Genomic DNA, 16883 nt, shown 5'->3' on the forward strand with positions numbered 1-16883 from the left:
TGTTAACAGTGAAATCATACCAATATATCATGTACTATAATGTAATGATTAAGGATCTGATTGAATCCTGGCTTATTAGGCATGATAGAGTATTCAAGAATCAGTATCGCCCAGGACCTATCTATGAAATCAGATGCCCAGCCAGAGTGAATGTCAGCCACACAGCTAGTATCAACCCTGCCTCTGCTGGTCTTCAGCTGTGGTCACTTGTACACTTTAGTCGGCTACTCTAAAGCCCTCCTTTTCCTCATGTGTAAATAAACACAATAGTGCCCATTTCATAAGTTTGTGGTGAGTATTAAATGTGATAATTTGTGCAAAGCACTTAGTGTAGTGCCTGGTCCATAGTAGGTGCCCAAAAATCTTATGTTACTTATTATTGTTATTATTTTTAAAATTTTATCTTACTCTCATCTTTATATTCAGAATGACTAATGTATTGGGCCCTGGATAAATTTTACCTGTTTAAAATAAGTGATTTAGTATTAAAACCACATACCTGCTGTCTATGGTTTGTCTTCTATTGGAATAATTATGGAAGCAAAAATTTCAATTCATAATAATAGGATGACTTGTTTCTCCCAATTTTAGAGCCCTAAAATTGTTTTATCATGCATTACAGCTGCAGGGCTTGACTCTCAATTAAGATAACATAAATTTATAACAATTTAAGGACATTCTTATTAGAAAAACTTTAGGGCCATGAATACAGAGTATTTGTAAATTTTAATTAGTGGTCCCTTCTAGCCCTTAAAGGGCTTTCCTGGTAGCTCAGACAGTAAAGCATCTGCCTACAACGCGGGAGACCTGGGTTCGATCCGTGGGTCGGGACGATCCCCTGGAGAAGGAAATGGCAACCCACTCCAGTATTCTTGCCTGGAAAATCCCATGGACCGAGGAGCCTGGTAGGCTACAGTCCATGGGGTTGCAAAGAGTCGGACACGACTGAGCGACTTCACTTTTACTTCACTAGCCCTTAGAAACGAACTACTCTAATTAAACATTTGAGTATTGTTCTTCCTATCTGAACTAATCAATTTTTTAACTCAGTGGGCAGTCTTCTCTTTTTCCAAATGGCAGACCCATGAGTTCTGACTTCTCCATGAAACTCTAAGTTCTTTCTTCCCAACAGCATCTGATTGACAGAGAAAAGTCCTCCTTACAAAGGCATGAAGCACATCTAAACATCTTCTGAATGCTGCTCACACACCTGTCTCCTGCTTTTGACTTCTTTGTAGAGAAGCGTATTCAGACACGGAAAGTCTTTCCATTGTCCATTGTAGTCTTTGAAGATATTATTACTTATGAAGTAATAGTAGAAGAGATAAAAATTACATTACCCAATACCAACATCCCATTTAATATCTGAAGCATTTAAAAAAAGGGCAACTTTACTAATATGCAGTCATTCTTTGATTTAAAATGTTGGTTGAATACTAACAGGGCATATTATCACTAGTGATGCATGCTGTGGGGGACTGAGATGAAAAATGGTTTAAATTGGCACAGAATCTAAATGTAACTTTAACATATGCTATCTTCTAGGTATACATAAAGCAGTTCACAGAAAAGAGATATAGCCTAAAGTTTGTTTATATATATTTTCCACCTATAGGTGAAGGAGAAGGAAGAGTTGGGATTATTCTAACTTTAGCCATGAATATCATGGGTACATTGCAGTGGGCTGTAAACTCTAGCATAGATGTGGATAGCTTGGTAAGTATTTTTTTTAACTTTTATGAAAAAAAATTCAGACAAACCAAAAAGTGTAGATAATAGCATAAGGGATGACTGTATACCCAGCTCCAGCTTAAGAAATAAAACACTGCAGATCAGTTGAAGTTCACTGTTTGTATCTCTTATTAAACCCGTATCTCTTCTTTCTTCCATATACATAGCCACAATCAAGATCTGGTGCTACTATGAACATTCTTGCAGTTCCTTGCCTAGGATTTTTCTAGGATAGCCACCCAAGAGTGGTATTGTTGGGTCATAGAATTCACCCATGTTCAACTTTGCTAGATGGTGCCAAATTGTTCTAAGATCTGTTGTACCAGATTATACTCCCATCAAGAGAGTATAAAAGGGGACTTCCCTCTGGTGGTACAGTGGCCAAGATTCCATGCCCCCAATACAGGGGGGCCCAGATTTGATTCCTGGTCAGAGAAGTAGATCCCACATGCTGCAACTGAGACCCTGTACAGCCAAATAAATAAGTATTCTTTAAAAAAAAAAGAGAGAGTGTAAGAATTCTCAGAGGTCCATAGGTATTATATACAACACTCGATAATGTCAGACTTTTTAAAAAATTGAAGTATTGTTGATTTACAGTATTGTGTTAGTTTCAGGTTATACCAAAGTGATTCAATGATATGTATTTTTTCAGATTATTTTAAATTATTACTTATTACAAGATATTGAACATACTTCCCTGTGGAGACTTTGTTGCTTTGTTGCAATCTTTGTTGCTTATCTATTTTATATATAGTAGTTTGTATCTGCTAATCCCAAACTCCTTTGTTTCTCCCCCATTCCTTCCCTTTTGGTAACTGTAACTGTTTTCTGTATCTGTGAGTCATTTCTGCTTTGTATATAGGTTCAGTTGTATTGGTTTTTAGATTCCACATATTGAATATATAGGTATGTATGATGTGTAGCATTTGTATTTCTCTACTTAGTATGATACTCTATAGGTCCATCCATGTTGCTGGAAATTGCATTATTTCATTCTTTTTTATGGCTGAGTAGTATTTTACTGTACATATGAATCACATCTTCTTTATCCATTCGTCTATCCATGAACCACTTAGGTTGCTTCCATGTCTTGGCTATGGTAAATAGTGATACTGTAAAAATTAGGGTACATGTATCTTTTTAAATTAGGTTTTATTTTTTCCAGACATATGCCTAGGAGCAGGATTGCTACATCAAATGGTAGCTCTATTTTTAATTTATTTTAAGGAAGCTTCATACTGTTTTCCATAGTGGGTGCCCAAATTTACATTCCCACTATTAGGAGGGTGTAGGAGGGTTCACTTTTCTCCACAGCCTCCCCATCATTTATTACCCTTTTGGTTTAGGTTCTTTCTTGACCTTTTGGGTTATGGTCTTTTTCTTTTTCTCTGAGACAGTTGATATGTTCTCAAAATGCGCACATTCATTCAGTTGTTGAAATGTGTATAATCAACTTCTGTCAGAATAAATATCATTGTAAAATATACCTCTAGGGAAAAACCAAATTTTTTCATGCCCTCTTCTTGCCCTTGTGACAATATTTTATTTAACAAAAGTATTTTAATAATTCATTGAAATGTCATTTAACTTTAATATGATTTATAGCAGAGTTTCATTTTAGTTTGACCAGCTCTTTTTAGTGACTCCATGTATCTCCTTACTTAGCTCGTATACTTTTGGGGTTGAGTCTTGAAAATGTACTTTAAAATGTTTCTGTTGGAAAATAGCAGGAGAATATTAAGTAAATATTGTACTGGCATCTATTTAATTCTTTGTTCAAACTTTCCTCAACTTTGACATTACAGTTAAAATCCTAATGTACTTCTTTTTCTTTATCTGGAAGTGTTTGTTCACCTTGTATATGCACAATTCTTTTCTCTTTATTGTATTAATTTCCTTGGTTTATGTAACAGCCTCTACAGCCTCTCTTTGTTTGGTGCCTGTATGTTTTGCATGTCTAATCGCCATTAAAGTTTCTTTCAAGCTTTTTTATTTAGCTAGTTTTTCATGTGGTCATCCTAGACTTGGTGACCTGTGCTGTGAGTTTGTTTCTTTCATCTCCTGGCATAACAGAATCTTTGCAATAAGGTATTATGTTATAATACAGTCCGTGAAAAGCATCAATATTTGGAGTTCATCATATTTTTAAAAGTTATACTCTTTTGTTTGAATGTCAAAGTGATCATGTTAGTTTATGTTTCGCTGGCAAATAGCACAAGTGGTCTTGCCTGAGTCTTTGTTGGCATTTATCTAGTTATTAATTCAATCTTGCTGCTTCCACCCCTGCAACTGCTATAGCTGTCCAGTAATCTGTTAGTTTTCACCTAGCATATGTTGAAAGTAGGAGGAGAGAGAGCCGTAACCTCAAATTTCATGTTTACGTATATGTTAACACTAAAGGTCTTTGTAACCGCTGAAGTAAAAACTCATTTTACTTTACTGAGTTCTGAAATGAGTTTAGACCTCAGGTGTTTTTTTTTTTTTTTTCCTTCTGCCACATCTTGCAGCAAGTAGGATCTTAGTTCCATGACCAGGGATTGAACCTGCACCCCCTCCATTGGAGGCATGGAGTCTTAACCACTGGACCCAGGGATGTCCCTCCACATGAGTTTAAAATGCAATAAACAAGGTGTTTTGTTTGACACTTTTAGTTTTTTAGTACAGAGGTAGCCAGGAAAAAAATATCTTTAGATTTGGGAAGAATATTTCATTTACCCATCTGGCTGTGTTTAGGCATGAATGTCAAACGTCAACAGAAATATGAAATTCCAAGAATATGACTTCACTGCTCATCCATTCATTTACTCGGGTGCCCAGACTTCCTTAGCTTTCAGCCAGTGAATGTATTAATAATATTTGGATGGTAATACCTCCTCATCACAGCCTCAGGTAGCTTTGTAGTTTTGACTAACTACACATTTCAGAGGTTAGCACTGAAAACTGGTCAACAAACCTTTTAATACATTTTCTTGATAAGTTCTTTCTGTTTTATTCCCTAAGATAGCCCTTTATCACCTTCTTGACTCTTCTCAGGTGCTCTAATAATTCTACCTCCTGCATTTTCAGTCAGTAATCTTGCTATATATGTCATAGGAAAAAAAAAAAGATGGAGCCAAAAAGAATTCCTCTTTCCACTAGTTGTAACACCATTCTGTACCACTGCTCATATGTTCCAGTTCCCTCCGTGTCTCTGCTCCTGTGTAAAGGCCGGTATATGCAATTAACTTCTCTTGTGGTACCTTTCTCCCTAGCATAAAAATACCATCCCTTGATCTAACACCCCATTTCTTTGACCTATTTTTAGCAGAAATTCTTGAAACAGTGCCTTACTCCATGTCATCCTCCCAGTTCTTTCCATCAGTCAGTCAGTTCAGTCACTCAGTTGTTTCTGACTCTTTGTGACCCCATGCCAGGCTTCCCTGTCCATCACCAGCTTTCAGAGCTTGCTTAAACTCATGTCCATCGAGTTAGTGATGCCATCCAACCATCTCATCCTCTGTCATCCCCTTTTCCTTCTGCCTTCAATCTTTCCCAGCATCAGGATCTTTTCAAAAGAGTCAGTTCTTTGCATCAGGTAGCCAAAGTATTGGAGTTTCAGCTTCAGCATCAGTCCTTCCAATGAACATTCAGGACTGATTTCCTTTAGGATGGACTGGTTGGATCTCCTTGCAGTCCAAGGGATTCTCAAGAGTCTTCTCCAACACCACAGTTCAAAAGCATCAGTTCTTTGGTGCTCAGCTTTGTTTATGGTCCAACTCTCACATCCATACATGACTACTGGAAAAACCATAGCTTTGACTAGATGGACCTTTGCTGACAAAGTAACATCTCTGCTTTTTAATATGCTGTCTAGGTTGGTCGTAACTTTTCTTCCAAGGAGCAAGCGTCTTTTAATTTCATGGCTGCAGTCACCATCTGTAGTGATTTCGGAGCTCAAGAAAATAAAGTCTCTCACTGTTTCCATTGTTTCCCCATCTATTTGCCATGAAGTGATGAACTGGATGCCATGATCTTCATTTTCTGAATGTTGAGCTTTAAGCCAACTTTTTCACTCTCCTCTTTCACGTTCATCAAGAGGCTCTTTAGTTCTTCTTCACTTTCTGTCATAAGGGTGGTGTCATCTGCGTATCTGAGGTTATTGATATTTCTCCTGGCAATCTTGATTCCAGCTTGTGCTTCATCCAGCCCAGCATTTGGCATGATGTACTCTGCATATAAGTTAATTAAGCAGGGTAACAATAAACAGCCTTGATGTGCTCCTTTCCAATTTGGAATCAGTCTGTTGTTCAAAGTCTGGTTCTAACTGTTGGTTCTTGACCAGCATACAGATTTCTCAGGAGGCAGGTAAGGAGGTCTGGTATTCCCATCTCTTGAAGAATTTTCCACAGTTTGTTGTGATCTACACCATCAATACCTTGAAAATCCACACCATTTGGCGTAGTCAATGAAACAGAAGTAGATGTTTTTCTGGAACTCTCTTGCTTTTTTGATGATCCAATAGATGTTGAATTTGATCTCTGGTTCCTCTGCCTTTTCTAAATCCAGCTTGAACACCTGGAAGTTCATGGTTCATGTACTGTTGAAGCCTGGCTTGGAGAATTTTGAACATTACTTTGCTAGCATGTGAGATGAGTGCAATTGTGCCGTAGTTTGAACGTTCTTTGGCATTGGCTTTCTTTGGGATTGGAATGAAAACTGACCTTTTCCCGTCCTGTGGCCACTGCTGAGTTTTCCAAATTTGCTGGCAATTTGAGTGAAGCACTTTAACAGCATCATCTTTTAGGATTTGAAATATGGAAATTCTTTCCATACCCTACTTCATTTCATTTCCATCATCCCTCAGACTCATAACCAATATCTTTCTAGAGCCAGCATCTTTATATCTCTCAATCTCTCAAGTAGTACTCATACTCGTGACTCATGCCATGGACACATCCTTCTTGTTATCCTGTCTTCTTTCACTAGGGTGATGTTTTTCACACCCAGTTTTCCTGCTGCCTCACCGGTTCCTCCTTAGTTCTCTTTGCTGGCCCCTTATCGTCTTTCAGATCACTAAACACCAGCTGTATGCTAGCCCTCTTCTATCTACACTTTCTCTAGCTGTTATAATCTAACTCCGTGCTTTTGAAATCATCTCTCAGTGAATCACACATTCATATCTCCAGTTAAGACCACTCCTCTGCTCTCTCTCTCTTTATATATTCAACTACTAACTTGACACCTCCATATGTTTATAAAACACAGTGATAGACTGTCTTCCAATAGACTTGACATTTTAGTTCATAAATTCTTGTTTGGAATCTCTTGGAAATATGCTTGTGGTGTCAAGAGACAATTATAAGTGAACAAAACTTCTGTTTCACCTACTAGTTTGTCTAGCTTTATATAGGAGTTTGGGGAAAAGTTCATCTGTCACCTTATGAACAGTGTAGTATAATCAGTTGTGAATAACCCCAGAGATTTTTTAAATAGTAAAATTATCAGAGTCCAACTTAATTCCCATTTTAACTCCCATGTTAGGGGATTTCCAGTTATTTCAACTGATACCACAGTGTTTTAAGAAATGTTATTTCTAATTATCTCTTAATTTTAACATAAATTACGTGTGTATCTGGCTTCCCTGGTACCTCAGCTGATAAAGAATCTACCTGGAATGCAGGAGACCCCAGCCTGATTCCTGGGTTGGGAAGAGCCCCTGGAGAAGGGATAGGCCACCCACTCCAGTATTCATGAGTTTCCCTGGTGGCTCAGATGGTAAAGAATCCGCCTGCACTAAGGGAGACCTGGATTCGATCCCTGGGTTGGGAAGATCCCCTGGAGGAAGGCATGGCAATCCATTCCAGTATTCTTGCCTGGAGAATCCCCATGGACGAGGAGCTTAGCACGCTATAGACCATGCGGTCACAGAGAGTCGGACACGACTGAGCAACTAAGCATAGCACAGCACATGTGTATGTCTCTCTGTTCATTTCAGTTGCAAAGCTTATACTATTCTGTAAATGGGATGAAAAGAGACGTATTAATTCTTTTTAGCTCCATTCCTCAAGTACCATATGGATTAAAGTAAGTTCAATCTTAAAAAAATTTGTTATTATTTAACAAAGTTGTGTACTTATTGTATTTGAATTCATAAGATGCCTGCCATTTTTAACAACATAAAGCTTCTCTGTCTCCTATTGTTAACTATTTAAACTTCATATATCTTAAATGGGCTTCTTTGGTGGCTTAGCTGGTTAAGAATCTGCCTGCATTGTGGGAAACCTGGGTTCAATCCCTGGATTGGGAAGGTTCCCTGGAGAAGGGAATGGCTACCCACTCCAGTATTCTGACCTGGAAAATTCCATGGACTATATAGTCCATGGGGTCACAAGGAGTCAGACATGACTGAGAGACTTTCACTTCACTGTCTTAAATAGGCAGTGTATACCTAGATTTTTGTCTCCATGAATGAATGAAAATTAAATGAGAGCTAGAAAGGATGCAAGGGTAATGTTTCAGACTTAGTTGTATCAAGCCATCTGGTGACTGGTGAATTGCTCACACTAAGAGTATCATTGTTTGAATGAGGCAGTTGACAGTTCATCTGTTTTCAGGACTGTCTGCGTCTTGGTGAGCAAAAATAAAATATCTGAGTGTATGACTAGTACCCACTTTCTTAATTCTTCGGTCATAGCAGCCAATAAACCATCCCTGTTGCATAGTGTGTTCTTAGTAGCACATGAGCGTGGAAGCCTCCAGGATGAGTAAGGAAGACTGTACCTCTGTAGGGTTCACATTCAGATTCCAGTTAATGAGTTTCCAGAAAGTTCTTACAAGAGTGATGTAATCTGAGAAGAGTTTTCTGTCAATAGAAACTCCCTCTGTTTCTCCTTTGTCCTTTTATTGCCTGTGTTTATTTTGGGTTCCAGTAAAGATCAAGTGACTGATTGTACAGTGACCAATGAGAAACCTGATGCGAGGAGAAGTGGGGAACCTGGCTTTTCTTCAATTCTCAGTTCTCCTGATGCCCAATTCTCTTGGATTGAAAATAGTTTCTGCCCTGAGAATCTGAGGGGAGGATTCATTTCTTATATTTTTTTAACCTCCTTTTAATGGCTTTTTGATAATACCTTTCTTTGTTTTTCTGTTCTCATAAGGCTTTGGGGGTGTATTTTCCACTTATGACGTCTGTTCCAAGACTTCGTCCCACCCAGCCTTTCTATTTCCATCCTGTAAAGTGGCTTTCTGTGCCGTGTTCTGCTGTAGCCTTACCACCAAGGAGTTGTGCAGCCTTAGGCAAAGAAGTCATAATCTATGTGAGGGCTTTGCTCTCTCCTCCTTTGTAAATGAAACAGTTTGGTTGGAAATTTTTTAAGGTTCTGTTAGTTCTGACATTCTCTTCCGAATCTCTGATATATCTCAAGTCCTCACTGGCACGTACGCAGGCACTGTTCCGGGTGCTCTTGGGAGTCACAGGGGTCTGCTACTGCCCCTGACGGCTCAGGTCCAGTGATTAGGTCATTCACCACTGCAGCTGTCAGAGCTGATCAAAGAACTCTTAACCAGTGTGTTACTTGAACCAACAAAGACAAAAAAAGCTCCATTAAGACGTTGTTGAGTCTTGAATTGGTTGGAGAGGCTTATGAGAACCTGACAGGACTGTGTGAGTGTAGAAAATTTGGGGAAATTTGTGGAGCTTTGTGCTTATTGCTTAAACTTCCTGGATTTAGAATTTTTCATTTGTACCAAGAAGGAATGGATTAGATCAGAGGTTCCCAACCTGACAGCACATGTGGAACCTTTATAAAAACAGAGACTACTCAGGGTCCTCTGAGACTAATTAAAGTGATTCTCTTGGTTGAGGGCAAAGTGACCAGGCATGATGTCTATCTTTTAAAAAATGCTCCAGCTGATCCTGGTATATATAGACTTGTGATTTACTGGATTTGAGCGTCTCTAAGGTTCATTTGGAGAAGGCAATGGCACCCCACTTCACTACTCTTGCCTGGAAAATCCCATGGACGGAGGAGCCTGGTAGGCTACAGTCCATGGGGTCGCGAAGAGTCAGACAGGACTGAGCGACTTCACTTTCACTTTTCACTTTCATGCATTGGAGAAGGAAATGGCAACCCACTCCAGTGTTCTTGCCTGGAGAATCCCAGGGACGGGGGAGCCTGGTGGGCTGCTGTCTAAGGGGTCGCACAGGGTTGGACATGACTGAAGCAACTTAGCAGCAGCAGCAGCAAGGTTCAGTTTCGCTCCACTTTTCTGTGAGTCACGGCAGGGAGCCAGCAAATTTTTCCTGTAAAGGGTTAGGTAGTACTTTTTTCAACATTGTGAGCTATGTGGTCTCTATGCAGTTATTCAACTAAGCTTGTGTGTGTGTGTGTGTGTGTGTGTGTGTGCACGTGCAAACACTCAGTCCTCTTCAACTCTTTGTGATGCCATGGATGTGGGCTCTCTGCGAGCCAACCAGGCTCGTCTGTCCATGGGACTTCCCAAGCAAGAATACTGGAGTGGATTGCCATTTCCTTCTCCAGGGGATCTTCCCAACCCAGGGTTCGAACCTGCATCTCCTGTAGCTCCAGCATTGGCAGCTGGATTTTTTTTTACCACGGAGCCACCTGGGAAACCTCAGCTTTTGTAGGGCAAAGCTAATGTAAACAAATGGATATGCCGTGATTTGGACATTGGGCCATAGTTTTGCTCACCTCTGGTCTATGGGATAGAATTTGCTTTGGAACTGATGGACTATCAGCAAATTATTTTTATTCTGTGTATCAACCAGTGACAGATGTAAACCTGAAAGATGTGTAAAGAATGGTGCTTAATGATAGATAACTTCGGGAAGTTGTGCTATCTCAAAATTAAGATGCTTAGAAAAATCTTAGTAAAATAGTTAAAACCTTGGGAAAATATTTTGATTTGTTGTTTTAATTTTTTTTTGTCTAGTAAGTCTCCTCTTCTTGAGATTTCCTTTGAAATATGTTTAATGGACACCTGATAGGCCCAATTGTATTCACCAAATGCTTGCTGATAGCCTATCATATGCTTTTAGAAAATAGTAACTCCAGAAAGCATTTAAGTTCAAGTTTGAGTAGTAGATGTAGTAAGTGATATCAGACCTTTTAAGATAGATAAATCAGAGTCCTCCTTTGCCTATTGGCTCTTGGCACCATAATTATTGAAGCTCTTAATTATTGAAAATAGGCACCAATGTATTTGATATCTCTGTGTTTATTTAAGATATGCCTTTTTGTCATTTGTTGTGGGTTTTTTTTTTTTTTTGCATACCCTACAGTCAGAAAAAGTCAAATTGACTTGCCATATGATTTGCCAGAGATTAGGTAGCAAGCTATAATAATTTCTAAAGGGTTAGAATCTATAGTATACTATAAGTAACTCACTTATGCTGTTAATAATTTATAGCAATACAGTCCTGATTGACTTGTTAAGGTCTCTAGGAGCACAAGTAATCGGTGCAGAAAGATAGACCAGAATTTCAAGAATATGTTTTGGGCAGAGAGTCTGTTTCCATGATAACCATTATCTCTTAAGTCTCTTTATCCATGGCCTAAAGATTATGCTAATCACTCTAACATGGCCTTGGGTCTCAGGTCACTGTCAGGTGACTCTGAAAAGCATCTGGTTTGGGCCTACCAGGAAGAATCTAACATTTAAAACACTTTAATCCTCCCTTTTATGTACTTCACATTTTGAAAATTTCTCTTGCAAAATGTGTGATGTTTTTCACATGGTGTCAGTTTTCTATTAATAGATGATTGTCTTCACATTTATTTATTGTAATCTTCCTGTAACCACCAGTTATGAATACTCTTTACAACATTGCCAGCCAGATCTCAGGCTTTTGCAATGTATTTTCTATTGTCATGGCTTTGTGGGTGTTACATGTAGTTTAGGTGTTAATGAACAAATTTGATGGCCTAGTTTCCAAACAACCAAAAAGATGAAAGGAAATAGAACAAATATTTTGTGCAGGGAAGAGAGTCTGGTTTCCTGACTTGCCCTAAAATAGGTCTTTAGGCTTTTTCTTGCCTCTTTGTTAACAAAAGGTGAAAAGGAAAATCAGGAATCGTTTTCTTTTTCACTAAGTATATCTGTTACAAAGTAAAGTTGAGATGAGGCTATGGAGCAGTCTTTCCCCAAAGACTTTGTTCTCCTGATGCTTAGATAAGTAATTCAGACATTATCATAAAGATAATAAGATTCATTTTTAAAAATGGGCTCAGGAGAATTTTTGAGTATAATACATCTAAATAATCAGGCCAAAAAATTTTTTTTAATTAGTTGGAGGCTAATTACTTTACAATATTGTGGTTTTTGTCATACATTGACATGAATCAGCCATGGATTTACAAGTATTCCCCATCCTGATCCCCTCTCCTACCTCCCTTTACACCCGATTCCTCTGGGTCTTCCCCTTTATGTATTTTAAATATAAATCCATTATTAGATATACAATTTGCAAATATTTTCTCCCATTCATAAGATTGTCTTTTTAACTTTCTTGATGGTGTCCACTGAAGTAAAAATACTTTTAATCTATATGATGTTCAATTTATCAACTTTTTCTTTGGTTGCATATACTTTATTACATCTAAGAAACCATTGCCATATCTAAGCTCATGAGGATTTATGCCTATATTTACCTCTAAGTTTTATTGTTTTTACCTCTTACATTTCAGTTCAGTTCAGTTCAGTAGCTCAGTCATGTCCGACTCTTTGCAACCTGTGACCCCATGAACCACACGCAGCACACCAGGCCTCTCTGTCCATCACCATCTCCCGGAGTTTACCCAAACTCATGTCCATTGAGTTGGTGATGCCATCCAGCCATCTCATCCTCTGTCATCCCCTTCTCCTCCTGCCCTCAATCTTTCCCAGCATCAGAGTCTTTTCAAATGAGTCAGCTCTTTGCATCAAGTGGCCAAAGTATTGGAATTTCAGCTTCAACATCAGTCCTTCCAATCATGCCAAAGTTTTAAATGAGATGCTTCTCAAGCAAAAACCCTGCTTCATTTTGACTAAGCTCCAATTTTGTGGAAAGCCTATGCAAATTATACCAGGTTTTCCTCTTCACATGAGGAATAGATTTGATGTTTCAGTGCCTGAGTCTCATTTTGGCTTCCTCATTTACTTCTTAAAATCTAAGACATGTGCTCCCACCTAAGCTGGTAATTGCTCCATTGAGACTTTGCTGTCAGTGAGCTAGACAGCGATACCCCCTCCTTCCTCCATAGGAAACACTTTTCTATGCACAGAAACAGCAGCTTCAGGTTAAAGAGTTTTCCCAACACCATCTACAGAACTCTGAAAATTTTCAAATCTGTATTTCCATCCAGTTCCACCTACATAGCTGGACAATGGCACAGCAGTTTTTATAAATCATCTTAAAATATATAAACATCCCAAATTAGAGATAGGATTCAGTTAGGTTAAAAAGACTAATGAAAACAAGTAGATGAGACTAAAACTAATTTGATATGTTACAACATCCTTCTGATCCAAATAGCGATGTATATTTTTAGGGTGAGAGCTGAGGCTACAACTGCAGCTTAGATTTCCTACTAAGTTACAGCACTGCCATTCTCCCTGCTCAGAAACTGCTTTCTGCATGTGAGGTGGAACAATGGGTTAATTCATTATGAATAGAGATTTATTAAGGCACTGCATGATGCTAAACACTTGATGGAGAAGATACAAAAACAGTGCTTGAATAAGTTTACTGTAATTGGCACAGTGGATTTAACTGAAGCCCCTTAGATGTAAGCTCACATTCTGCCACTTGTATGGAAACTTTTGAAGGTCTTGTACTTAATTTTCTATGCAGCATTTTATTTCTTTTTCTTCTCTTTTTTTGAATATTGTTCCCTGTGTTATACAGTAAATCCTTGTTGCTTGTTCTTTTTATTTATAGTAGTGTGTATCTGTTAATCCTATGCTCCTCATTTACCCCCCACTTTAGTAACCGTAAGTTTATTATCTGTATCTGTGAGTCTGTTTCTGTTTTGTAAATGGATTCATTCGTATTATTTTTTCAGAATTCACGTACAAATGATATCATGTAATATTTATCTTTCTCTGTCTAATTTCACTTAGTCTCATAATCTCTGTTCATCAGTGTTGCAAATGATATTTCATGTTTGATCCTTTTTATGGCCGAATAATATTTCATTGTATTGATATTGTATTGATGTCTTCTTAAGACCTTCTCTTAAGAGTCTCCCACATTACCTAAGTCTCTGTTTCCACCACACCTGGATCCATCCCTCACTACAGATATGAATCTTTGGTTGTTAAATCAGGTGTGGGAGATATATGACTACTTGTGTTATGGTCATATTTATTTTCTATTTGAGCATGCTGAGTAGAAGAAACCTCAGTGAATTCAGAGATCGTACTAGAAGTGACTCCAGAATCAATGTGAGTGGAGTTTGCAGGATCCCAAGACCCCGAGGGAGGGGGCGTCTGGCCCTAGGTTGTCCCTTGTTGTGCTCGGGACAGCTCCAGGGCTGTCTCTGAACTAGAGGTGTACAGTCCAGGGACATCGGGTCTTCCTCTGGTCCTGACTGGTAGCTCTTCCTTGGTGAGTCTGCACTCTCTCAGCAGCTTCCATGTCCCTGAGGAACGGAAGACCCCAAGGGGTCAACGCATGGGGATTATTTGGCTTTCCCTCATCATTCTGGAAATACAAGAAAATCCAAAGCTATGTCAAGTTATCTGTGTCTCAGCATGTCATGCAGGCATGCCCACTCTTATGCTCCTATGCCGTACGGGCACTGGAAGCTTCTCCAAGCCCTGCCCCATTCCTGTATCCACCTTAGAACTGAGGCACAGGCCTCCTAAGTTCTAAAATCACTCAAACCTACTTGAGGATAGAACCAGAGTTCAGTTGCAAGGCAGTGCTCCTTTTTAGAGGAACTGGTGCCTCAGCCCATTTGTGAGTCAGATTGGGGGGTGAGGAGAGAAGCTGTTTCTCTTCCATCAGAAGTTCATCCTTGACTACTGGTTTTTACATGAACCCTGTCCTTCGGGCTTGTGTCCTTCAGGCTTTGGTGTTTGAATCTTAACAGGCAATATTCTTGTGGCTCAAAATTTTTGAACTCTCACTCAGTCTCTGACTACGAACGCAGTTTTTTGCACCTTGCAAGTCCAGAAATGGTTTTCTGTGCACTGGTTCTGTGTGCCTTCTCCTTGGAGAGGCAGTGGAAGTAATGTGCCAGTTGGAGAGTCTGTGAGGCACAGGGAGTTAGTAATTCACAATATTATCTGCCCACATTGTCTGTTCACTGTTTCAGTGCTGAAAACCTAACCATAATCCAAGTGTCTGCACTGGCCACCTTTCCTTCCTGTCAGAAAATACTTTAACCCATTGAGTTGAGTGAATGTTCACGGGCTGTAGATGAGTGCCTGTTGTTACGGTGAACTTGTTCTTGGTCAGGGATATTTGACCATGCTGTGGAAAACTATAATAACCTGTCTTGGGGTCACTTTAAGCAACTAGATTCTATGAAAGGTGGTGAGTTGAAAATTGTATTTTCTCAATTTGATAGGTGCATCCTGTATACCATAGCTGAATTAGAAATTCTGAATTCAAAAAACAAAACAACAACAAAAGAAGTCCTGGGTTCACCCTTGTTAGTGAAGAATGTAATTTGCTGTACTCTGACAAATGCTTATAAAGAAAACATGACATTCTAGTGCTGTCAAAATAGTAGTTTTGATGTCATTTTCTAATAATAACACATGTAATTTTGAGTAGTTTTGATAGCAATATTTAAATGTTTTTTGATGCTTGAAAGTGTTAAAATCGGATGGATTTTTGTTATACAATTCCTTACTTGACGTGCTAAAGCACTTAACAAAAACTAGTATAGAATTCTTCACAGCACTGACATGCAGAAATGTCAGCAGTGTATTTCAATTTAAATTTAATAAAAAAAAAACTGAGTCAGGATTTAATAAACTCTGAAAATCACCCATAATTTGGAATTTAAAATATTGTGTCAGAGGAATAATTATAATATGCCATTTATTTCCTCCTGAGTTATTTATGATGGACATTGGCTTTGGATATTTTTCACTTCCATTTCTAGTGGGTTTTGTCTTGAAAGGATTCTCTTTTTGAATCTTAAATAATTATTGAAGATAATTTGAAGATATATTCAAGATGAGGGAAATTGAAGCACACAATTACTAGATAGAAGAAAGCTCTTTATCAATATCAGTCTTGATCAGTGCATGTGAAAACAGGCAATGCTATAAGATTTTCTAATATGAAGCTTTAAATATTCAATTAAGGATAAATATCTGAACTTCTCTGATTCATCTATGAGTCATTTCATACTAAAGATGAAGAATTCTTCCCATTTCACCTTTTGATAGTGAAAAATAAAAATAATAGAAATGAATGCCCACATCATTTCATCTCACCATTTTTTTTTTAGAAAGAATTATTTCTAGTATCTAAATAACTATGATGATAATAAATTAACATTGTAAAGAAGAAGGTTAAATTCTCAACTGGGTAAAGCCAGAATCAGCAATTACTTTTCAGACAAAAAGTTTTCTGTCTAGTAAGCTGTTAATGGGCTACCTGGTGGCTCAGTGGTAAAGAATCCGCTTGCCAATGCAGAAGATGCAGGTTCGGTCCCTGGGTCAGGATGATCCCTTAGAGAAGGAAATGGCAACCCACTGCAGTACTCTGGCTTAGGAAATCCGGTGGACAGAGGAGCCTGGCAGGCTACAGTCCATGGGGACACAAAGAGTTGGTCGCAAGTGAGCATACAAGTACATTTACTTTAAATATTTTCAATTATGTATTGGATGCCTATTATATGCCAAGCTGTTTTAAAAATCACTTTCTAAAGCTTGTAAATTATAATTGTTCAGAGAAATATGCTGTCATTAAATAATTTAAGCACTTCTGCAAAATAGTTGAATTTTATAATGCCATTTGTAGCAACATGGGTGCAACTAAAGATGATCTTACTAAGCAAAATACGTCAGAAAGAGAAAGACAAACACCATATGATATCACATGTGGAATCTAAAATGTGACATAAGTGAACTTATTTGCAAAACAGAAACAGACTCACAGACACAGAGAATGGATTTACGGTTGCCAAGGGGGAGGGATGGATTGGGAG

General features: G+C 38.4%; 1 protein-coding gene across 1 annotated transcript in view; it reads left to right on the forward strand.

Moving 5' to 3' along the window:
* The window catches only part of CFTR (CF transmembrane conductance regulator), a 183942-nt gene that overhangs the window by 120152 nt on the left and 46907 nt on the right, over positions 1 to 16883 (forward strand). The window contains exon 22 of the mRNA XM_070476808.1: positions 1616 to 1716. Coding sequence (XP_070332909.1) covers positions 1616 to 1716 — 101 coding nt within the window. The remainder of the gene's footprint in view (positions 1 to 1615; positions 1717 to 16883) is intronic.

This window comes from Odocoileus virginianus, chromosome 1, assembly GCF_023699985.2.
Source record: "Odocoileus virginianus isolate 20LAN1187 ecotype Illinois chromosome 1, Ovbor_1.2, whole genome shotgun sequence".
Lineage (NCBI taxonomy): Eukaryota > Metazoa > Chordata > Mammalia > Artiodactyla > Cervidae > Odocoileus > Odocoileus virginianus.